Here is a 24,355-nt window from a genome sequence, read left to right on the forward strand (position 1 = left end):
TGTCTGTAGCTGCTCTTTGGATCCCCTGCAACTGCTGCTTTCCAGGTGTCCTGGGCATGAAGCAGAGTACTGTACCCGTGGCAGTAAGTGAAAAAGTAAAGATATACTGAGCCGACTTAGCACACTTTGAGATGTGCTAGCTACAGATGCTACCCAAAGCTGACGGCAAGCCCAATATTCTGGCAGTTCGATGAGCGTAGTCTTTATTGGCTCAGTGCTCTGTGCATAGCAGTGGCTCGCGTGACCTTCCAAACTTGTTCGGTCCAGCCGATCAGGTCATGGGATCCGTTAGGAAACCCATCCAGCCATGAGGGTTATAGGCCTGCAGCACATCTCTGCAGAGCAGATAAAAAACTAGAGTCAAAGGATTAGGGATTGATATTTTTGTTTTATGACAAGAGGTCCTCAAGTCATCGCTATTTTCATGTTGAAAAATCCAAGGTCTATAGGACCTTGCTGGCTGTTCAGGGTGACACAGTTGAAGGGTAACCATCAAGACGACAAAGATAAGCCTGTATTCCTGAGCTAAAACAGGCACATTTCTCTCAGGCAGCATAAATTCCTGCCTTGTTGCTGCGCGAACACTTTACCTTTCAGCCTGCATGACTGAGAAAATCCTGGGGAAAAGAGTCATCTTCAAGGTTCAACTTTTTACATAGAGAAGCACATCGCATTGCTGACAATTTACAGAGAGTGAGATGCGGGCTAAAACGCCACAGCATCCATCCTGGCAGAAAGTACTTCCATTGCACAGGGAGAAAAGTGTCTCCCTGGTAATTCGGTCCACAAGACAGTCATCTTAGCTCAGGAACAAATCTCACTATTCATCCCGTGTTATCTCCACTGTGGACACACTGGCTCTGCTCTGATGCAAGCCTAGTGCAAGGCAGGTAGCAGCAGTTCAGTCAGATGGGTGCAGACCAACAGGGAACTGGCTCCGGGTCGAGCCACGGTTGCAAAAGCAGCGTGGAAAAAAATGTCTAGGAAAGCTTTGGTCTGAGGACTGGACTACTGAAGGCAGGGGAGGTGTTGCCAGAACCTCCCGAGCGCTTTGGGGCAGGGCTGTGTTGCTTCACGCAGTAGGACCCCAACTGCATTGTGTAACAAGTGTAGGATTTCTATGGCTTGTTGAAAACAGTGCCGCATCCTTCCTTTGAACTGTACTGACAGTTAATGCAAATGAGCGCTCGGGAGACTGCTGCGTATCAATGATTAAATTAACAAGCACATTTAACCTGAGGTAGGAGGGAAAACAGGATGACGGTCCCGTCCCCGTGTCCCCCCCAGTTTCTGTTTTGTGCTCCTGTCTTGGGAATGCAAGGCATGCCAGCAACGCCTGGTCAGACGCTGCCTGCTGAGGGGGCAGGAGCAAATTATGAGGGATGTGTTGTACTATCTTGACACTTTCCAGGTAGTACTCCATGTAAAAGGAGTGAGTCCCTCCTTAGCAGAACAGGTGTCCAGTCGTGTGGTGGAAACAAAGCAGAAGGGTAGCTCCGACTTCTGGGGCCACGCTGGTCTTACTAACCCCTTCTGCAGAGGCTGCCAACAGGAGTCTTTTCTGACAGCGGTTCGTGCTCTTACCTTTTTAAAGTACCAGTGATTCCTAACTGGTGTTGTTTCCTCCCAGTACCTTAAAGCTAATGCGAATTTTGGCACTGCCGCGGCAGCAGTCCTAGGCTGGGGGGAGGATCAGACGGCTAGTGAAAAGGTGTGAGTGCAGAAGGGGGAGTTTTGCCCTTTGGAGGCCTTCAAGGACCTTTTCATCCGTCTACCACCGGAATGCGGTGGAGGGGGAGGTGGTAATTCAAATCCCGCTCTGAAGTACCCTGAAGCCGGAGCAAACAGGCACACAAACAAGCTAATACCTTAACGATCTATTAAAGGATTGCTCAAAGAGTCAGCCGCAAGTCCCAGTGGTGACAGTAGTTGGCACTGTGGTCTGTCTGAAGGCTGTGGGAGGCCAGGAGGAAAATGCGTGCTCCAGGTTTGTCCACGCTAGCAACACCCTCCTCTGCTGGCACCTGCACCTCTGGCGTGACGTGCAGACTAGTTTGCCTTGCTGTGCCCCAAAGACGAAATTTCTTCATGCCGTTTCAAAGGCGGCAGCAGAGCCCAAGGGGCTTTGTTTTGTTCCGCAGCTGATCGTTTATTTGGCACCAAATCAACCGCATCCAGTGTCAGCGATGGGTAGCGTGCTAATGTAAACAGGGGCTTAGTAAGAGCTACGTCCTTTAAGGCCTGCCTGTAACATCAGGAAATTTGGGGATAGTCCAGGTGGTTACGGGATAATATAGTTACTGCGATGCTTGCAAATCATTACTCAAAACACAGTTGGAAGGCTGAGAAAAGTCCTTCCCAACCCATCCCCCCATCCCCTGCTCCCCCCCCTTCCCCGCCCCCCCCAGTCAAGTGACGTGTTTCAGTTTGAATATGCATTCTGTGCATTACCGACATTACTGGAGTCGTTTCAAGCAGAGTAGCCTGTGTCTTTCTGAGGGTGGTTTCTAAAGTGAACGTGAAATAACATCTTTACGTGTGTTCTCTAGGAGGTTTTTTGGATGCCGGATGTGCAAAACCCTCCCCGCTGTCCTCCCGATTCCCGAGCGTACTTTTCCATCCACATTTCACGTCCAGGCCGCTGAAGCCCAGGTGTGACTAGTGGGGGTCACTACTGTGACCAAAGCCCAAATGAGACCCGTCAAGCGCGTTTGTTTTATTGACTCACGGGGAGGGCAACTCTGAGGGGAAAAGGAACTTCTTGTCCCGGTGCGAGTCTTTCAGGTAGGCCAGGAGGTCGACCGCAGGGTTTGCCAAACCGACAGCACTCCCTCGTTCACGGGATCGTCCAGGCTCCCCCGCTTCTGTTCCCTCGGCCTCCTTCATCGTGTCACGCAAGGACACCGCAGGCTCTCGCTCCCAGTTTCCCGACCACCCGCTTCCCCCCTTAGCCTAACGCTACGGCGCGCGTCCGCAGCGGTGGCGTCCGCGCCCTCGCCAAAACCCGCAGAAGCGGCTGGAGATGCAGAATGTTTTCGTCCGTTCCGGCCGGCGGTCGACGGGGCGTTCGCGGCCCCTCTTCCCCGCGCTGCGCGGGGAGGGCAGGAGGTGCGGGCCGCCGTGACGCCCCCCGCTCCGCCCCAGCTGCCGCGACGGCCGCCCGGTGCGTGGCCGCGACGGCCGCCCGGTGCGTGCCCGCGCCGCCTCCGGAACGCGCCGGCCCCGCTCGCTTTCCCGCGCCCCGCGCCGCTCCTCTCCCCGGGGGCGACGCACGCCGGTACCCCGGCGGCGGGGTCTCGAGCGGGGAAGGCGCTGGCCGCTCCCCGCCGCTGGGATGGGCGGCACTTCGGGGGCCGCCTGGCGAAGGGGACCCCCGCGTTCACGTAGAAGCCGCTCGTGCGCCCCCCGCCCTCGGGCCCCGCCCCTCGGGCCCCGCCCCCGGCGGGACCGGCACCGCGCTGCCCCCTGCCGGCCGCGCGGCCGCGGCGGGCGGGGCCGCCCCCGCGCCGCGCCACGCCGTTGCCCGGTGCCCGGTGCCACGCCCGCGCGCCATTGTGCGCTGGGCGCCGCCGCTGGCCCCGCCCGGCGGCCGGCACTCCCCCCCGCCCCCCGCCCCTCGGCGGGACGCCTCCCGCCCGAGCTGACGGCGCCCCGCCGGGCCGGCAGCCGCCGCCGCGGGGATGGAGGGCGATCGGCTGGAGAGCGCGGTGAGGAGCCGGGGGACGCGGCCGCCGGGTCGGGGTCGGTCGCCTCGTGCCGCGGCGGGGGCGCTCGCCGCCGCCCCTCGGTGCGCGGCGGCGGCGGCGGCGGCCCGGTCCCTGCCCGGTCCCTGCCCGGTCCCTGCCCGGCTGGGTGGGAGCGGCGCCGGCGGCAGCCCCGCGGCGCTGGGCTCGCCCGGAGGGCTCGGGCCGGGGGCCGGGGGCGCGCCGGGGAGGCGCTCCCGCAGGGGCGAGAGTAAAGCCGGCGCGAGTCCGTGGCGGGCCGAACGGCGAGGACGCGGGGGGGGCGAGCGGGGCGAGCGGGCGGCCGGCGCCCCCGCCCGCAACTTGATGCTTCGAAGCCGGGGCTCGGTTGCCGCCGGCTTTCCCGGCAGGTACGCCGGCCCGGGAGCGCGGTGCCAGGTGGCGGTGGGGTCCTGGAATTACGGAGGAGCCGCGCAGATCCACGGGCGGCTCTTTGTGCGGCAGAGAAATAGAGAAGGGAAGAAGAAGGATGGTCCCGACTCGAACTGTCAGCCTGGTGAAGCCGAGGCAGCTGCAGTCCCCAAGTGTGAATTCCGCGGCGGGAAAGCCTGCCGTGTAACCAGCCTGACACCTAAGCTCTTTTTTTTCTCCCCGTCCCCCGTCCCCCCCCCGGAAAAGCCAGCGAGCAAGCCGAGTTCCACGTGTGGACTCCTTTTGTTGGGAAGTACGGTTGCTTTCCCCTCCCTAGGTCCTCGAGTGGAATTCAGACTGCTCCCCTCCTCTCCTTTCCTCCCCTGCAATGCAGACATGACCTGAAGGTGCACTGAGTTTGCCTAGTGGCAGCGTTCGTTTCCGTCGAAACGAGCGTTGTCGGCGCCTTCAGAAATGTTAATTGAGACTCGTTTGCAGCGTCGACCAGAGGAGTGCTTCAGACCATCTAAAACTGCGCAGCGGTTATTCCACAGAGCTGGGCTTTGGTGGCATGCAGACGACATGCAGCTGTGCCCCGAGTCTTGCTGGCTCACGTTTTCTGCGCTTACACTGGTTTCTCCCTCTTTCTGTCACGAAGGTTACCATTAAGGGGATCGAAAGAGAGCTCATCTGCCCGGCGTGCAAGGAATTGTTTACCCATCCGCTGATCCTTCCTTGCCAGCACAACGTCTGTCACAAATGTGTGAAAGAAATACTCTTTGCGTTGGAGGACGCTTTTGCTGATGGAGGCTCTGAATCCTCTAATCAGAGTAGCCCTCGAATTAAAATCTCTTCTTCTAGCATGGACAGAATTGACAGGATTAGTAGATCAGGTATGTACCGGAATTTTTGCGTGTTTTCCTGATGGATTTTATCCATTAGACTGATTTGAGCTGAATGGTGTCTGTGTTGGTAAAATGTCTTCCCCGTACTCCTGACGTCCTTAAAGGGGATAGCGCAAGTCTTGTTCGTTCTGTGGCAAGAACAATGGCAATATTTTTAAGGAGAGTGCACTGTATTTCATAGATAATAGACTTGTCTTTGTGGCATCCTGTAAATCTGTGTAACCATTGTGTTTGTTTATTCCAGTTACAGCGAGATGCAATGGCATCGTGTTCCATAGCGTCCAGATGTAGATTTCAGCAGTTTCATTGCCTGTCAGAAGTACTGTTGAGGTGGTTCTCTCAGGTTTCGGCCAGCCTAAATTCAGTAGTTCCAACTTCCTTCTGAGCCTCTGCAGACTTTGCAGATCACGGCTTTGTCCTACCCATTCCATTGTGCTTCCAATAAGTCATTTTCCATGGATGATGATCATTGCATGGTTGCAGAATTGGAGGGCAGATGACCGTAAGAAAGACGACTGCACCAACAGTCTCTTTCAGTGTGCTCTGCTCGAAGCTTTCAGGAGCGCGGAGCTGCAGGACTGCTCACGCTCTTTGTGCCATCACACTAGAAAGATTCTTACAGCTGTCTGCGTAATCCACGGATGAGTCGATCCGCTTTCACGCAGATACATCACAAGTACTTTGTGCATGCTGTACTTCTTGAAAGAAACCTTGGCTTGGCTTTTAGGCTTCCTTCTGACATAATTATCCACTTTAAAGCCACGCTCCACAGTGCTCTGGAAGAGTCACCCACAAGACAAACCCTAAAGCTGTATCTTGCATTTCATATGTTACTAACATTCATCCTCCCCTTCCCAGTTTTCAAAGTTCAAATGTTTCATTTCACCCGCTTCTTTTAAACAGCTCCCGAGTTGCTAGTACTGGTGCTCTTTCAGATCAGTTTGGTGAGTGAGTGCTGTGTTTGCTATAGCTTGGCTGGTTGAGGCTTACATGGTTTGGGGGAATCCCCAAACCAAGTGGCTGGTTATCTTCATTACGGTCCTATTTTCTGGACGCGGGGTGCACAGCCCCACAGTCACTGTTTAGCTCTGCGTACATTTCAGCTGCTTTCTGAGCCCTCTCTGACTGCAGTGTTCAGTTTGAATGAAGAGAGCCCGTGGGTGACTGCCTTCTCCCAAATCCGAGTCTATTCCCTTTTTTCCCCAGCGAGCGTAATGTTCTGGGACGGCATCGTGCGCACGGACCGAAGCGGTCACCGGTTTCTGCTGCAGCTGTCCGATTTACGTTTTTACAAGGCGGACCTTGGAGCACCAGGCTGGGTTCCCCGGGAGCGGTGGATGCACCGCGGGTGACCCCACCTCCCTGTGAGAACTGGGGCTGGTGAAGTGTGGGAGTATCAGACAGGCTTCACGCGGGGAGCTGCCCCCCCCACGCTGCCTTCAGCAGCGTAAGCGAGGAGGTAAATCCTTCCTCTCTCATCGAAAGCTGCCCTCCAGCTTCCTCCCCGTCGGGCAGTAGAAATAGCGACGTAGCATGGCTCGGCCCGCACGCGGTGCTGCGGCACAGTCTGCCCGGTGCGCTGAGGAGGCAGAGCTCCCTTGGGAACCTGACGTTTAATTACTACTAAATGTGCGGAGTTGAGTTCGCAGTGCTGCCATAGCTGTTGGCTGCTCTTCTTGCAAGGCTCAGCATTACTGCTTGTTATGCCCTTAATGAGAGGGCAAGACCGACCCATTCCTGGCACTCCTGCCCCCGCTGCCCCCCCCATACCCCCATACCCGCACACAAGTTGTGGCAGGGGTTGTAATCTTTAAAGCCACCGTAGTCCGCCACCATCCCAGCAGACCGATGGGAAGTTACGTGTGTTATCTCCTCATCTGACCTGCTAGTAGAGGGAGATGAATGCTTTCCTAAAGACTTCATACCTGTTTGATGAGTAGCAAGAGAGGGTTGAGACTTGGAAATAATGGGCTTTCCCCCCTTCCCCCCAAAGAGTGTTGGGCAGATGCACATCACAGGAAAATTATCTTCTCAGACAGTTCAGATTTGCAAAATGAAAAGCATATGGAAATGGGAGCTTTAAAGGACACATTTGGACATTCAGGTTGTACTGTCTTTGTTTCTAATGTTACAGGCATTATAGCTCCATTGCTATGTAGGGTGTGAGATTTGCTCTCAGATGTTTGGTACCAGTAATGTTCAACCCGCTTGCAACTTGCATTTGTACAATTCTCGTCTTGCATCTGACGTACCCGTGCTGTGCACTGCCTTTCTTAATTCATTTCGTGATCCGTAGGGGAATTTGTAATAAAACAGCTCCATAAGAGAGAAAACATACAAGAAAACATCCACAGTGGGGCCTCATATGTGTAACAAAAAACCACTAGAATTTCTGGTAAGCTTATGGAGGGCACGTCACTGTCAAGACATTATTGTTATATTTGAAAACGTATACGACACCTTCCTCCCGCTGTGGGTTTTTTCTTTTTGTTTCACTTAAGGAATCCCTGCTATCTCCATAAGGAGTATCATCTATTTAAAATGATTTTGGCATTTAAGTTCTTGAGATGCCAGAAGGAACTGCTCCGTGTTCCGTATTTGTTGTGCACACGCAGCTTGCAATTTACAAATACAATTTATCTTAATGTAAAAAGGCCGGAACTGGTAGAACTCTTTATTTTTCAATTGAAACGGAGTGCGTGTGCTTCTGAAAACCTAATGTGTTGGTTTAAAAAACCCCCACTGTTTATGTTTTATATAAAATAAGTTTCGATTAAAAGATAATGTTGCATATAAAATGAAAATAAAGGATATTTCTTATTGCTAATCCATCTTCTGTAATGTTACTGCAATTACAATGTTGGTGTAATTAGAGTAAAGCATGTAATGTGGTTGTGTTGACACTTGCGCAGCACTGACTGATAATGCAGAAACTGAATGTTTCAAATATCTCTCCATGCGCTCCCCGGCCCCCCCAATCTCTTCTTTGTCCTTTTTTCTGTTCTGCTTAAATACTACAGTTGTTTCACATGCTAGGAAATTAAACGTTCTTGCCTTTCAGCCCTGCAGTAGTGTAACAGCCACAGGAGAGAAAACAGTTGATGCTTTTCGTTTGAAAAGTATCATTTCGTAAACCAATGGTATATCTCATTTTTTGATTTCTAAACAGCTTTCTGTTCATTGTTTGCAGCCTCACAGAGGAGGTCTTTTGGGTGGAGAGGTAGAAATGCTTCACTTCTTGTATTGGCTAGAGATAGTCTAGCATTTAGATCTCAAGTGAAATATTGTTGGTTAGCATATAGCTTTTGTCAGTGGTCAAGTCCACAAAATGGCTTTTGCAGTGAGCAAAGGTACAGCAGAGGACTTCTATAAGGAAAGCTTTTCATTCTGTTTAACACTGACTTAAAGGTCAACTGGACTGGAATTCAGTTAAGGGTTGGATTGTATTTTTTTTTTTTCTTGTCTGTATGCATGACTGAATATACATTGATGGGTACAAAAATGCACGTTCTCTCTTCCCTTTGAAACAAAAACCCAACAGTCCCGTTCCCCCCCCCCCCCCCGCCCCACACTTTAATTTTTAAGAGTTTACATGCTCAAGTTTCAGTAAAACTGCTGTCTTATTGGTAGTGAAGTGTAATTATTAGACTGTTCTTTGTAACATTGAGAGGTCGTGCTCGGCAGTCAGTTTTAAATGGGAGGTCATACTGGTTCTTCATTTTATCTGAGCTTGCTTAATTTGATAAAGAAGCAGGTTGAAGTTTACACCATGTTAATCTGAGTAGGTAGTTCTGGATCTGGCCATTAAGCACAGCACATCAATATGCGAGGAAAACTAAATATTTCAAATTGATACACTTGTAATGTTTGGTGTGCTTAGTGACACAGTCGGGTTGAAGGATAGCCAGTGTCTCTTTGTTTTAAGTACATCTGATTTCCAACTGAGCTAGTCTGAGCATCTCAGCCACTGTGTGGGCTTGTTAACATAAATACTTCCTTTTTTTTAATGTGATGCTTTGTCACAAACAGGAAAAAAAAAAAGCCCAAACCTCCATCTTGCCGTAGTATTGACAGGTACATGAACAATCCATAGAAATACTGTGTCCTTCAAGAAAGACACGAACTAAGCTAAACACAAATCTGAATTTCACACTCAGTGGAGGACAAAGCAGCTAATCAGAAGGGGAAGTTTAAATTGGCTCAGTTGAAGACTGAAAGTGTCATAAACCAAAGATACCGTAGGACACTAGCAGAGCTCTTGGAAAGCTGTCCTTATCTGCTTTTTTTGCAGAAAGCACCCTTGATTTGGGGAAGATTAAAGTATCTGAAAATGACATTTTGCAGCTACTGACTTCTCTCACATTTTTTTTCTTTTCTTTCTTCCTAAAAATTTGTTCAAAAGCATTAACCGAGTCAGGGGTTGGGGGTAGCAATATACATTTACATTTTTTTAAAAATTTTTTATGAGAATCCAGTTGACTTTTAAAATCTTTATTCTTTAAGCTCTCACACATTTAACTTCCATGTCTTCCATAACCATAGAATTCTGGTGACACTGTTTACTTGGAAAACACAATTTTATCTTTAAGATGTCTTAGCCCTTTGCAAACCATCAGCTGCAGGTTGGGCTTTTCAACATTTTAAGTGTTGGTACCTCTCCTTGGGAAGAGGACATTTAAACATTGCCTTTGAAAGACACACTTAAGATAGCTCTTTGACTTGAGTCTTTGCAATCTATATCCTAATATTTGTGAGTTTGGAGTCTGAGCATTAGCATATGTTGTGCTAATTTTTGTGCTAATTTTTTAGTTAAGCATTGAGCTATTCATTGCAAGTGGAGCAGTCTGTTTACAAACCCCAGTGGAAAATCTCTTGTGATGATTCCTAATATTTCGCAAAATACATACTTGTTTGTTGTAAATCAGATTGACAAAGTGTAAAAGAGAATATGGGGAGGACCTAATCTCTGAGCCGCACGTCTAATATGACTACAAAATCCATGGGTTTTGCTGCTCTGATTTTTTGTGGATTGGGGGGTTTTTTGGTATAAAAGCAGAGTTCAGTTTTAGCAAGCTGGACAGAAGGCCGATAGGAAAGGTAGTCTTGAAGTAATTTAGCACTTCATCAGTGCTTGCTTTTTAAAATACAAGCGTAGAAATCCTATGAGCAGAAAGCAGACTAATTCTTACTGCATGTTAATATTTCAACACTCGCCAGGCAAAAAGAGGATGTTTCCATACTTTAAATGTTGAAGTGGCAGAGCATGCCAAGAAGTTTAGCAAGTAAACTTTCAGGGTTTAAAATAGGGGAAAAGAACCAACCCTAGGCTCTTAGAATGCTGTCAAAGAAAAGGGGTGAGACATCTGAAGGTGCACAGGACTTCCTTGATACTGGATTGCTTTCCATAAGCAGAGTGTCACCAGTCTTCGAGAGCATGGCTTGTGATGATGGTCTTGTGTCAGTCCACCACGGGCAGAATGAAAGGCCTCCATTGGGATGCAGCTGAACTCGCCTTTGAGTTAAACAAACACCCCTTCCACGTTTGAGCCGCTTGGGCCAGACTTCAAAAGCATGCTACTGGATACGAATTTCAGATAGTATTTTTAAACTTGACCACTGCACCATGGTTTTTCCTCTTACTATGTTGCTTTGTCATTGCTTGCTCTCTGCTACAGCGTACTGCTTGTAGGCAGTCCCTGTACACTGTATCATTATTTTCTTAGTTTTAGCAAATGTCAGTACTCCAGATGCCTTTCTGTAGCTGTTGACTGCATGGTACTGCATGCAAAATCATCTTTTTGTTCAGGCCATTGTAGAAGTCTGTGTAGAAGATCTCTCTGTGTTCCTGTGTGCAGTGCTAGCTTGGAGCATACATTGCAAATACAGTTTGTGTTTCACTGCTGTGGCTGTGCATTGCATGTGTGTGTGTTGCACAGTGTATGCCAAGTTGCAGGTACTGCAGGACATACAGTTTGAGTAATTAATTCACTTCAAGTAAGTACTGAAAAAAATAAAAAAAACCTAATCTGTGCTTCCCTGGGCCAGAGAGTTCTGTACAGTGGCTTTTGTCACCCATACTGTTCTGTAAATGCAGTCTAGTTGTTCTGCTCAGAACCTACAGAAAGGCATGAGACCAGCTGAATTTGAGACTGCCACCTTGTACACACTTACTCATGCTCTTTCTGTGGGTTCTTAGCTGGCAGTCGTGCATAACTACCATGGGACACATGTCAAAGATTTTTAAAGGAACTGGTTCCTTGTGGGAGTGTTGGTTCGGGTTTTTTGAAGAGACTGGAAAGGCCGTGATGGGAAGGGAGGTTTTGGATTGTTGGGTGAAGCAGCCACAGGAGAGCAGCACAAGGCAAGTGTCTTTTAGATAGCAGCAAAGGACACTTCAAAAAGAAATGAAGCCTTGACATTTCTGATGGGAAGATCTAAATACAGACTAAATACAGATGAGAACAAATGTCCCCTTCTGAAGAAGAACCTATTTCAACACTAAGAATTCAACTTTAAGTCGTACCTCCATTTACAAATGTGTTAGTTATACCAGCGTGCAGTCCTCTCAAAGGGATCTTAAAACCACGCCCCAGCTACAAAGAATGTTTTTTTTTTCTTTGTAAGGAGAAGCTGAGAGGATACATGTTAAGCCTAAACACTGGCTTGCCCTGCTTCAGAAATACATAAAGGGCTCTTTTTGATAGTTGTGTCCTGTGGGTTCATGAGTGAGACACGGGGATGCACTCCCTGTTTGATAGCCTCAAGAACGTTACCCTTGTAAGTAGCTTTTGGGTCTGCGTGAGCCATCCCCTTGAGCAGGCTTCTTAGGCTTGTGGCTTTACCTGAGCCTTTGATCCCTTTATTTTGGAGAGGAGGGGAAATTTGTGCGTAGCTGTTTGGTAGGAGTGCAGTTTCTCTGCTGTCTCCTTTTGAAATGAAAAGAGATAGACGTACCCTGTGTAACCATGCAGATCTGTGATTCCAGAGGAGGGCCATGAAGATGATCAGAGGGCTGGGGAACCTCTCCTATGGAGGCAAGCTGAGAGAGTTGGGGTTGTTCAGCCTGGAGAAGAGAAGGCTCCAGGGAGACCTTACAGCAGCCTTCCAGTACCTAAAGGGCGCCTACAAGAAAGCCCAAGAGGGACTTTTTACAAGGACATGTAGCGATAGGACAAGGGGTAATGGCTTTAAACTGAAAGAGGGTAGATTTAGATTTGGATGTAAGGAAGAAGTTCTTGACTGTGAGGGTGGTGAGGCACTGGAACGGGTTGCCCAGAGAGGCTGTGGATGCCCCATCCCTGGAAGTGTTCAAGGCCAGGTTGGATGGGGCTTTGGGCAAGCTGGTCTAGTGGAAGGTGTCCCTGCCCATGGCGGGGGGGTTGGAACTAGAGGACCTTCAAGGTCCCTTCCAGCCCAAACCATTCTATGATTCCCCAGTTGAAGGTAGAAGAATCTCTCAGGCATAACCATCTCGGCATCGCCTTTGGTGCGCGGGGCTTACTTAGCAGCCCTCCTTTAACAAGGCCATTCAGCAAGGGCCAAGTCAGCCTCTGCGTATTTTGACTAAATGATTTGTCTGGGATTTCATACAGGTAATATCTAGTTCTTTTGTTTTCCTCTTTATTTTTAGATGATGCCTCTTGGGATGAGCCAGATAAGCTCAACTCAGCCAAAGCAAACTTGAGGGAGCTCAGAGTTGGCTATATTTGTCTGGGAATAGCTAGTCTCACAGTGGAAATAAGCATCTTTCACTTCAATATGTTACGAAGCTGTTGCTCTCTATATGGGCACCCAGTTAGCCTAAAACCAGCTGGTTTCTGGAAGGGTTTGTGTTTAGTGGTTTGAAAGGCTGCAGCTTGAGTGCATCCAAAACTAGATGAAGCAGATAGGATTGGAACAGCTAAATTCGTCTTAACATAGATTTAAGTTTTAGAGCAGTAGTTTGCAATGTCCCCTGGACTCAGACATTACACTGCCTTGTGGTGGCAAATGTATTCTCTTTGGCTTGGCAGACTGCATATGAATTGGTATTGTACTGGTTTGGACGATGTGCTACAATAGTTCGGAATTGGTTCATAAATTCCGGTGCTTCTCCCTTTAAAATCTAAACCTCTTCTGTTTATGCTCCTCCTAAATCAGGATTTGGTGTCTACACAGGCAGAAAACGCAATTCACTGACTCCTCGATCGAGTCTGTTTCCTTGTCCGGGTTGCCAGCGGGATATTGATCTTGGAGAACGTGGCATCAATGGCTTATTTCGCAATTTTATTCTGGAAACCATTGTGGAAAGGTACAGACAGGCAGCCAGGGCAGCCATTGCTATTATGTGCGATTTCTGCAAACCTCCACCTCAAGAGTCCACAAAGAGCTGCATGGACTGCAGTGCAAGCTATTGCAATGAATGTTTCAAAATACACCATCCTTGGGGAACTGTGAAAGCCCAGCATGAATATGTAGGACCAACCACCAACTTCAGACCCAAGGTAAGGATACCGTATCTTACAGAATTTGGGTTGTGCCATTTGGGCACAGAATTTGGGTTGGACCGTTATTGCTTTACTGATTATTGCTGTTATTTATTGAGTGAACCATAAGCTTTTGTTTTTGTTGGTGATGAAGTGGTTGTTGTTCAAGAGGACATTGAGAACATATTTGAAGGGGACTCTAAAAATAAGGATTTTTTTACTTTGGGGAATGGATTGTGTTATTTGTGATTTGGGTCTTTATTTTTTCTTTTTTTTGGAACACTTAATGATCTTGAACATCTAGAATGGGAGTGCTTTTCTCTGAAAGTCAGGTTAAGGAGAATGCCTGTGTGCGGAAACTTAAAAAACCCAAAACAACTGGCCTCCCCCCTGTCCCCTTAAGGCAGGTTGCCTTTGGATGTTTTGTGTCTGAACTGGATCCATCACAAAGCATCTTCTTCCTCTTCTTCCTTGCATCTAGCAATAGCAAAAGGTGGAGTTCAGGTCTCTGTTGTTATTACACCCTGTTATTTTTTTAGCTAGAGCAGAAGAGAAAAACATAATGGCACGTTTTCTACTTTACATACTGCTGCTGCTGCTGCACTTAGACAAAACAGAGTGATTGCAAGTTCCGTTACCTTTGTTTCTCCTGCTAAGTGTAGCGCAGAACATGGCAGTGTCTGTGGCCAGTGACCTTGCTGGAGGTCCCACAAGTATTGGAAACGCTGGTGTTCAAAGAGTCCTGATTAATTTTGATTAAATTAAGTAGATCTGATTTAATGGGCAATGCGTAAGAAACTTCTTGACTGGTGGTGTACTTTCTTTCTGAGGCTGGAGAAATCAGAGCCTCAGAAGTCAGCGAGCTGGCAGATAGTGAACTTCTAGAAGTCCACTTAGTGCCGTTTTTCTTGAGTCTAACACATTCATTGTAGTTAAGAACAAGCATGAGCTTGGTGTGCTTTAAAATGCACTAGCACACAGCTGTCGTTGTGAAATGTCCCTTCATTGGATAAATGGGTAAGGTAAAAGTTTGCATGCTGTCTTCCAGCTCTTGATCTAAAATGCTGCACAGCTCCTTAAAAACTTTGCTTCTATGGTACCTAAACCCTCACTGCTGCAATGTTGCTACTTAAAACCACCAAAGGCATCTTGTGATCCTTGTGTAGTCATAAAGGTACCATGTTGTTATACTACATGCAGACTGAATTTGGGTTTAAAAGTCAGGAGTTGTATTCTATTGAAGCAGAGCAAAAGGGGGAGAAGTGGTTCAACTGAACTTTACTGTGCTCTTATAGAGACTTTTTTGAGGACTGTTTGAGCGTAATATAAAGAAAGAAAAGTGCATTATTTTCATTGCACTGCATTGTTAAGACCTGAGCTGAATGCATGGAGTATTTGCTGGTCACCTGAACAATGTTCCCAGTCATCACTTTAATTTACAACCAGGCTGGAAAGCACTTTGTAACGTGTGTGGTGGGGATGGGAAAAGCACACACTGGGCTGATTGTTCTTGAATTTTGAGAGAACTAGACAAGGTAATCTGCTACCCTCTTCTGTCTCCAGCTTGCAGGCTGTAATTCTGGCTTATACAGGGTTTCTGTTAGGTGTGACTATGCACTGCTGTGGAAAAATTCCTTCTACAGACTAAGAGCATGACCGCAGTGTTTGGAGATGTCTGCCTGCACAGCCCTATGTGTGTGTGTATGTTTTGCAATGGTGTTTAAGCTGATACTGGAATTAGCGTTCAGCATGAACAACTCGTAATTGGAGTCAGACAGAAAAATTGAAACACTGGAGCCTTTTGTCTTTAAAATGACTGTGACTGGTGGTGGTGGTGGCTGCATTTCGTTTGTTGCTCCAAGAGCAATAGTTATGTGGCTGATCAGAGTCTAGCTTAAACTTAAATCATTACCATATTATGGCAACTCTTGCTTTAAGAAACACTTCATAGCTGTTTCAAGAGATGCTGGCACGGACACGGTTAAATTTGACAGGGTGGGTGTGTTGTATGTTGCATTTACAGGTCTGAACAGGAGTGTAGGGAGTCTGAGGCATGCAAACAACTTCAGGGATTAGCCACAGGGTTGATTGCAATATAGAGGCTACATGATGTGTACACAGACATTGCCACAGGTTTACTGACTGTAAACCTTGTGAAACAGTGTGTTCATCTGCTGGCTGTCACTGGCATGGCCACATATAAAAGGTGGAAGATAAACTGAATATAAAAAATTCACTAATGACATCAGACACTGCTATGGGATGAGTGAGTGGTTTGATGGCTTGTTGAGCCCCTCAGTTTTTGGAAGTACCCCTGCATTCGCTCTGCTCTTTTTTTTTCAGATTTTGATGTGTCCAGAACATGAAATGGAGAGGGTAAACATGTACTGTGAACTCTGCAGAAGGCCTGTTTGTCATCTTTGTAAACTGGGTGGATGTCATGCAAACCATAGAGTAACAACCATGAGCACTGCCTACAAAACCCTTAAGGTAAAAGTAAATACTGTTGGACCTGGCCTTAAGAAGGGGAAGAGTACTGAGCTTCTGGTGTAAGGGCAAACTCCTTCTGGCAGGAAGCCAGGACATGTGTTTAGAGGACACTGAACTAGTCATGAGGCATGCTGTTGGGCAACGTCTGTTAATGTATATATTAGTGTGACATAGTGCACCTCTGAGAAACTAAACTGTATTTTCTATGAGGCTTGAAACATAACCCCTTAAAAGTGCTTTCACCTTATTTTAGCCGACTGTACAGCAGTACTGAGCAATGTCGAAGGTTTAAGCAGTTAATACTTTACAGTCTAGCTTTTTTAAGATAAATGTCCTTGTGGCTTGGGTTAGCTGATGCTTTAGAAGCCCTCCTGAAAAATTTGCATCTGAAGTATCTCTTGGGACCTTGTATAATTCTGAAGTTGCATAGCTGTTAATTCCCTAAGCACAGTACAACAGGGAAGACTTGCAAACGTTGCTTTGTTATTAAAGAATGATTTCCTGCTACCTCCGCTTCTTCCTTTTCTTCCTTTCTTGCTCACAGGGGGGAAAAAAAAAAAAAAAGAAGACCAAACCAGCCAGCCTGGTGCTCTTTGGCCTCCTTGACTGTTTGCAAGGCTTTTCCTGTACAACTGTTACCTCTTGCAGCTAAGGGAGTGCAGAGACACTCCCAAGTTCATGCTTCGAAACACTATTTTTTCTAGCAAATCTTATTACAAATGAGTTAATAACTAACAAGGCTTTTCTGTAAGTTTTAGTAGTGTCCTGAAGCCTCGTGTTCCCAGCCTAAGAGAGGGTGACTCCTGTGGCTGGGGAAGAATGAGCCAGCTGAGGCTGTTACCTCTTGTCCTTAGAGGCTGTGCCCCCAGTCCTGCTCACAGCAGTGGCCTCATATCCCTGTGCAGTCATCAGAGGTCACCGAGCAATTCTCCGCAGGGTTGCTGCTCGTGACTGGTGGCAGGCTGCTGTCCTTTTCACTAGATAAACCGAGCACGAGTGGGATGTTCTGCCTGCGCTGGTGGTCAGTTTGGGTGGGATACCCTTACTCTGCCAGTTTGCTGGTTTTTTTTAACAGGAGAAGCTTTCAAAAGATATCGAGTACCTCATCAGTAAGGAGAGCCAGGTGAAAGCTCACATCACACAGCTGGATCTGCTGCTGAAAGAAACAGAGGTAAGAGTGGCTTGTGGGTTGTCTGGGGATGGCCCTTGCAGGGACACAGCAGGGACTTGAACTGTTTTTAGTGAAGTGTTTCAAATCCTTTGGGTTTTTTCAGTTAGCCAGTGAAACAATTTCTGAACAGTTTGTGTTAGTCCTGAATCACACACGGTAAGACCTAGTCCTGACAGCATGGGAAATTTGGGCAACATACAGATACAGGGGGAAGTTAAGTTTTGGGTGCTGCTGTAAGTTTAATTGAAATAAAGCTTATTTGATACCTTAACCAAAGAGAGGTGGGTTAGACTGACAGCTCTTGTGTATTAATGGTGCTGCACAATTTACACTGTCTGTTTGCCTTGAGGATGTTGCAGTAAAGTCAGAATTAAGGGCAAAATCTCCCTGCAGAGGAGCCAGAGCTGGGAGCTCACATACAAGCTGAAAAATGCAGTGGCAGAAATTGCAGGAGTTCTGGCACTTGCCTTTATCTTGATAGAGTTGTCTTCGTACTTCGTAGTTCCTTTTATCCAGGGCACTGGGCAGAGGTGGCACTACAGTTCTGAGGGCATATGTGAGCAACTGGGCTGGACACCCAGTTGAGGGTGATTGGGGAAGGTGGAAGAGCACCTAGCTCTTGGGCATGAAGATTTCAGAGACTGACCTGCTTTTACAGTGCTTTTCGATGAGCTGTTCAGACAAATGCTGTGCATAATTCAAGACATAATCAGAGGAGTACTTTCCTGGTCCTCGTTCTCTGTGTTAAGATAGTAAATGCTCACTAGCTTGGGTGCAGTGCTGATTCCATTTTCAGTGCTGAAGAGCATAACAAAGCTCATTAGTCTTGTCTGTCAAATGGATGACTAGATTGCTGTGATACCTTCAGCAACCTTAGGTGTGTTTCTGTACACAGTCACAGTGCTGCGGGCTCTGTCTAAAATGTCTTTTGTTCCCTCCTAGTGCAACAGTGAAAGAGCTAAAGAAGAAGCATCTCGGAGTTTTGAGAAATTATCTCATGTCCTGGAAGAGAAGAAATCTGCAGCTCTTAAGGCAATTGAAGCCTCTAAGAATTTAAGGCTGGAAAAATTGCAGACGCAAGCGGAAGAATATCAAGGGCTCCTGGAAAATAATGGCCTTGTAGGATATGCTCAAGAAGTGCTTAAAGAAACTGATCCATCTTTCTTTGTTCAAACAGCAAAACAACTTCATGTCAGGTATCTTAATTATCTTCTGTTTGAGGTACAGGCACTGTTCCAGGATGTCTGGTCAGTCATACTCTTTTGACACCTGCTAGCAAAGTATTGAATGCAGTACCTTGTATTGCAGATGCTCAGGAGATGGTCGTGGTACCATGCAGTAGAAATTACTACATGACAGTGTGCGTTAAGGAACAGCACACAGGAGGGGCTCTGTCCTGCGACAACGCCTAGCCTTGTTCAGTAGGACTGCAGTGGAAGGGTAGCCCATTCAGCTCACTGACACATTGCTTTGCTCAGAGATTGTATTGGGTATTTGCAAGTTAATCTAACAGGTCTCTTCTGGCTTTAAACTCTTTGATCTTAATGGTTGTTCTCTGTTAGTGCTTCACACCTGTTTTGTTCTTTTGAACATAATGCCCCAAACTGTTACAATGCTTTGCCAGCTGAACAATTACCTGTTCCTTATATTTACACTGAGCTACAGAAAACCTTTAAATTTTGCATTTGAATTCTGTCTAGAGAGGCAGAAATTTCTGGGAGGCATCAGTGAGTACATGAAAACAGAACTTTTTTTAAAGCAAACCCTAGCATTTTTACCTTAAGGAATGCAGACATGTGAATTCCCTTTTCTCTCTTCTGCCATACTTCTGCTTCTGTGCTTTCAGAATCCAAAAAGCTACTGAATCTCTGAAGAACTTCAGGCCAGCAGCTGAAACTACTTTTGAAGACTTTGTGGTGGACATAGCCAAGCAAGAAGACATCCTTGGTGACTTGGCCTTCCATTCCAATGGTAAATAGCGAGAGCATCAGGTCTTTCTCGAGTTACGGTTTTAAGGGCTTCTCTGGAAAGAGGCAAAACTTATGCAGGGCTGTAGTTGCAGAACTCGGTGTTGTGACTTGTGTTGTCCCTTCTGTCTCCGCGATCCACAAGGCATTGCCTGGTACCAAGGCTAACTTCAGCTTTGATAAAGAAGCTAAGATGCCATTGCATTCAGTACCAGTTTACACTGGCTTTCAAAATTTCGTAATTAAATAATACTAGGTCTTCCGAGAAGCTTTTTGTTGTATGACAGAAAAGAATAATTTTTATATGTTTTTTTTTAGCTGCCAGCAGAAATAAGTAATACAAATTTCAAAGTAAAAACAGAAAACAGGGGATTTATTTAAGTGTATGAACAGAACCATCCTTGTATGCACTCTTCAACTAGGCAAGTCAGATTTCACTCGCACACACGCAGTGCTATAGCCACTCAAGAAGGGGCTTGTATTGTTAACTCTGAAACGACATATATCTGAATTTGAGGTTTTTTCCTCCTGAATCTCTGGCATTCCAGGTCTAGAAACACCAGAAATCAATGAAGAGCAGAGCAGAGTCTACAACAAAGCTCTGATCAGTTGGGAATGCCCTGGGAAGACAGACTCAGCTGATACCTATGTTCTTGAGTATCATAAGCTTAATAGAGAAGAGGAGAGTGCGACGTGGCAGGAGATCAAAGTTTGCAGCAAGAGCAAAGTAATATCTGATCTTGATGACAACAGCAGCTATGCCTTTAGAGTTCGAGGATATAAAGGGTCCATCTGTAGCCCTTGGAGCCGAGAAGTTATTTTGCATACGCCTCCAGCTCCAGGTATTGGATTTTCTTATGTCGACCAGGTGCTGAATCCATGTCTGTCAGTGTTCAGAGCTGTAGGTGGTTTCCAGTAGCTCCCGGACTTCTACTGTGCTGTTACTGGTTGCATAAATGTTGAGAAACACTGTTAAGAAACAGGTTAAATGGGTAGCATACTGAGACTTGCATGACATTCCTGGTAGCCTTTAAAAGTGAGAAATTCTAACACCCGTGTGACTTAAAATGTAGTTTATAAGCACAGAAGGTCAAATACTTAACTAAGAGGAAATTTTTGGGGATACTGTTTTTCAGTTTTCAGTTTTCTTTTTGATGACAAATGTGGGTACAACAGCGAACATCTCCTGCTGAACCCAAGAAGAACCTCTGTGGAAAGCAGGGCTGGATTTCCTCTACTGCTGGGATCTGAGCACATGCAAGTCGGATGCTACACAACCCTGGATTACATCATTGGTGACACTGGGATTGCCAAAGGGAAGCACTTCTGGGCTTTTCATGTGGAAGCCTATTCCTACCTGGTGAAAGTGGGAGTTGTTTCTAGCAGCAAGATACAGAAATTGTTCCATAATACCCATGATGTGACCAGCCCAAGGTAAATTCCAGACTCTTGCTTAATACATGTTTTATATAAGGAGATGGCTTTTTAAAAAATAAATTAAGGGTGAGTCTGTTCTCAGTTAGTACGCAAGGAGAACCTAACCAGTGGAAAGTGCTTGAAGGGTATGGTGTAAGCAGCTTGTCCTGTTCACCCCCCACTACTAGTAGAAAGAAATTCTAATTATCCAGAGTCCTATTTTCTTTCTTTTTGGGAACGAAATCTTTGGGAAAGAAATGTCAAGATACATCTATAGGGATGTAAAGCAAGAACGTAAAAAAAAGCCGTCAGTTGCAAGATTGAAGCAATGCTTAATCATCAATAGTAAGACTCTGCCTTAATTCCCTTAGCATACGAGGTTTGGCAGCCATTCAGAGGTACAATGTTCACTGTGCATATCTGTGTAACTTTGCTGTAGTTTGCATCATGGTGGACTCAAGTCACTGGCTTATCCCAGGCTATACGCTTGCTTACAGTACTGGAGTGCTACTGAGCACAAGCCAGAGTACAGTGGACAAACCAGCAAAAAGATCTCCAGCTCTCAATTACAGTTGTAGTAAGCCTGGATGTGTGCAGGAACTGCAGGCTGGGGGGCTATCTCCTGGGAACTCCTAACTTTTTCAGGAATCTAACAAATGTATTGGCTTCCTCCTGTATAACATAGTGAAAGTGTAAAAATGCAAATGCCTTGAGCTGCTGAAAGTCAGATGGAGCCTTTTTGCAAAGTGAGAAATTAGAACTTGATTTCCTGATTTCTTTTTCCTTATCCACACAAATATCTGGAAAACTTTAGCTGACACACATCCAACTTGCCCCCAAACACCCCAAACCTGCACACCTAGCTAGGGATTGTCCGCACAGAAGAATGCGTGCTTCTCACCTCTGTCTTCATCTGGGGACAGGAGTAGGGGGAAAAGCATGTAAACTGAACAAACCTAGCTACAAACTTTCCCCACTAACCAGCTGGGGAACAGGGGTTCACGGAAGCCTCCAGGCAGAGCACTTTTAAAAAACAAACAAACAAACAAAAAACCCCCAACCAAAACCTTAAACCACGGCTTTACTTTTGAAGACAATGTAATACAGCAGTGTCATGGAAAACTCAGAGGACAACAGTAACGTTAAATGTATTTACTGGTGCTGTTTAAGATTACGTAAATAAAGTTAAACATATGTTGTCTGTAATGATTAGTCATATTTGCTAAATTACTTCTCAAGTTAACTAAGTTACCTGTGGGTTCATTAATGATTGCCTAGCATGAGTACATTTAGATACATCCACTCCTTAGTAAAGCCTTCTGTGGCCTCGTCCTCAGTAGTAGTGTTTAGCTGTTATTAATTGTTTGAGGTGGCCCAAGTAACTGTTCTCCACCTACTAAATTCATCTTCCCTCCTGGCTTAGCTATATTTTTACCCCACAAGTTTTTGTGGTTGATAGCGTGGTGTTATCTATCATACAAAAATGTTTTCTCCAGTTCATGTCACTGATCACGCTTCAGAATATGACAAAAGCAAATGGTTGTTTTTCTGTTCTAGATACGAGCAAGACAGTGGTCATGACAGCGGGACTGAAGATGCCTTCTTTGACTCATCACAGCCTGTCACACTGGTCACTTTAGGCATGAAGAAGTTCTTTATCCCCATGACACCTGCTTCCCCCAAGGATCCAGCAAGCAGAATCCTCCCCCTGCCGTCGTGCTTGGGCATCTGCCTTGACTGTGACAAAGGCAAGGTGGGGTTTTACGACGCAGGTCGTATGAAATGCCTTTATGAATCCAAGGTGGACTGCTCTGGCATGATGTACCCAGCATTTGCCTTAATGGGTGGCGCAGCGGTTCATCTTGAGGAAGCGGTCACAGCAAGGTATGGGGAGTACCACGATGACATCTAGTGCAGTAATCTCTTCCCATTGCTGTTCTGAGATGGAAAATGAAAGCAGAAGAATTCTACCTTAGTTTTCAGTCCTGATTAATTACATTCTACCTACATGTTGCTCACAAGCCTCTAGGCCGTGCTTTTTTTAAACAAACAGTCCAGACACTTCCCACACCAGTGGGAAATGTTCTTCCAGGAACTCTCCTGCCTTTCTTGTGATCTGTGCAATGCTGTTATCTGCAGACTTTCTTCCCAGGGGGAAGCAGGGAAGAAGTTTGACTAGCAACCAAAATTACTCTTCAGGGGTAGAAATCTGCCTTTTATGTAACTTAAATCTACATAGTCAGTTTTCCATTGAATGAAGTCAAAGCTGATAGCACGTGATTGCTGTTCTCCTTTTAAGAAATCTGCCTGAATACCTCTGAAGGGTCAAATGTTTTCCAGTTAACCCCTGAGCAGCAGAGGCTGGGCCTTTCAGATCGAAGTAACATTTGCAAAAATACAGTGTAAAGCAGGGAGAAATCAGAACTGCAGCTGAACGTTTAGGTTCTCAGCACATTGCTGGTTCATGTCCAATTTTTCATCCACCAGGATCCACAAGTCCTTCTCTGCAGGGCTGCTCTCCATCCCCCAGCCTGTACTGACACTGGGGACTGCCCAGACCCAAGTGCAGGACTTTGCATGTGGCCTCAGTGAACCTCATGAGGTTCATATGGGCCCATTCCTCAAACCTGTCAGGGTCCCTCTGGATGGCAGCCCTTCCCTCTAGCAAGTGGACTGCTCAGTTTGGTGTCATCTGCAAACTTGAGGGTGTACTGGATCCCACTGTGTTGTTAATGAAGATACTAAATAATACTAGTGCCAGTACAGACCCCTGAGGGACACCACTCATTACTGGTTTCCACTTGGGCATAGAGCTGTTGACTGTAACTCTTTGGACATGGCCATCCAGCCAGTTCCTTTTCCATTGAACAGTCCATGCACCAAACCCATCTCTCTCAAATTTAGAGGTAAGAATGTTGTGGGGGATCTTATCAAAGGCCTTACAGAAGTCCAGGTATATGACATCTGTAGCTCTTCCCTTGCCCGTTGATGCAGTCACTCCATCACAGAAGGCCACTAACTGAGTCGGGCACAATTTGCCCTTCGTGAACCCATGTTGGCTGTCTCTGATCACCTCCCTGTCTTCCATATGTTTCAGTGTATCTTCCAGGAGGATCTGTTACATGATCTTACTGGGCACGGAGGTGGACTGCATCTGTTTATAGAAATCTACATAAAAAAACACTTGGGTACTTGCACTGTTAACTTGTGTTGTGGAAAAATAAGGATCTAAAGTGAAGGATGTTTCTAATACATACTTGGTGCTTTCTAATTTGGGGATATGCTTTCTAATTTGGGGATAGTGTTGCATTTTGATGAATGTGTGTGAAGTATGCTTACTAAGTACATGTATACAGCTGTAGAACTATGAAACGGGACCTGAAAATCACAATACACTTTAATGAATGTAGGTCATAATGCAAAACCTTTGTGTGCGTTGCTGTCTGAACTGTCGTACTGATCTGACCTGGAGTCCATCCCTCACAGTGTCCTCTCTCCTAAGCCTCTGTCTGGTGGCCGCTGTCAGAAGAAATTGGCAGAAATGGTAATTGGCAGAAATGTCATCTGCGCCAAGGTGTGCTTCACAGCCCTTCTGGGGCTAGAAAGGCCCAGCAAGGGCAGCTTCTTGTCTGGGCCTCACCTGCAAATATTCCTGCCTCAGTAAGGCTGTACGGAAGTATGTTCCACGCCTTTATTGTGTGCTTGTGTGAGAAACACTTTGATGTCCCAGGTGGCAGGTGTGAAGGAGTGGATATCTTCTGAAACTTTATCCTGCAGGAGAAATGGCACATTGTCCCTCGCTAATTATTCTTTGGGCCATTTCTTTTTGTAATAGACGGTTATCATA

General features: G+C 46.6%; 1 protein-coding gene across 4 annotated transcripts in view; it reads left to right on the plus strand.

The window, feature by feature from the left end:
* The window catches only part of TRIM36 (tripartite motif containing 36), a 28,506-nt gene extending 4,434 nt beyond the window's left edge, over nt 1–24,072 (plus strand). The window contains exons 1-10 of one of the 4 annotated variants that reach the window (XM_075019992.1): nt 3,595–3,707; nt 4,753–4,987; nt 13,139–13,482; nt 15,808–15,954; nt 17,030–17,125; nt 18,068–18,321; nt 18,972–19,096; nt 19,641–19,934; nt 20,229–20,526; nt 22,066–24,072. In XM_075019992.1, the coding sequence (XP_074876093.1) occupies nt 3,681–3,707; nt 4,753–4,987; nt 13,139–13,482; nt 15,808–15,954; nt 17,030–17,125; nt 18,068–18,321; nt 18,972–19,096; nt 19,641–19,934; nt 20,229–20,526; nt 22,066–22,420 (2,175 nt within the window). In that variant the 5' untranslated portion in view covers nt 3,595–3,680 and the 3' untranslated portion in view covers nt 22,421–24,072. Of the gene's footprint in view, nt 1–3,594; nt 3,708–4,752; nt 4,988–13,138; nt 13,483–15,807; nt 15,955–17,029; nt 17,126–18,067; nt 18,322–18,971; nt 19,097–19,640; nt 19,935–20,228; nt 20,527–22,065 lie in introns of those variants that run through there. The other 3 variants (XM_075019993.1, XM_075019989.1, XM_075019991.1) reach the window with 3 other exon arrangements.
* The last annotated feature ends 283 nt before the right edge of the window (nt 24,073–24,355 follow it).

This window comes from Buteo buteo, chromosome Z, assembly GCF_964188355.1.
Source record: "Buteo buteo chromosome Z, bButBut1.hap1.1, whole genome shotgun sequence".
Taxonomy (NCBI): domain Eukaryota; kingdom Metazoa; phylum Chordata; class Aves; order Accipitriformes; family Accipitridae; genus Buteo; species Buteo buteo.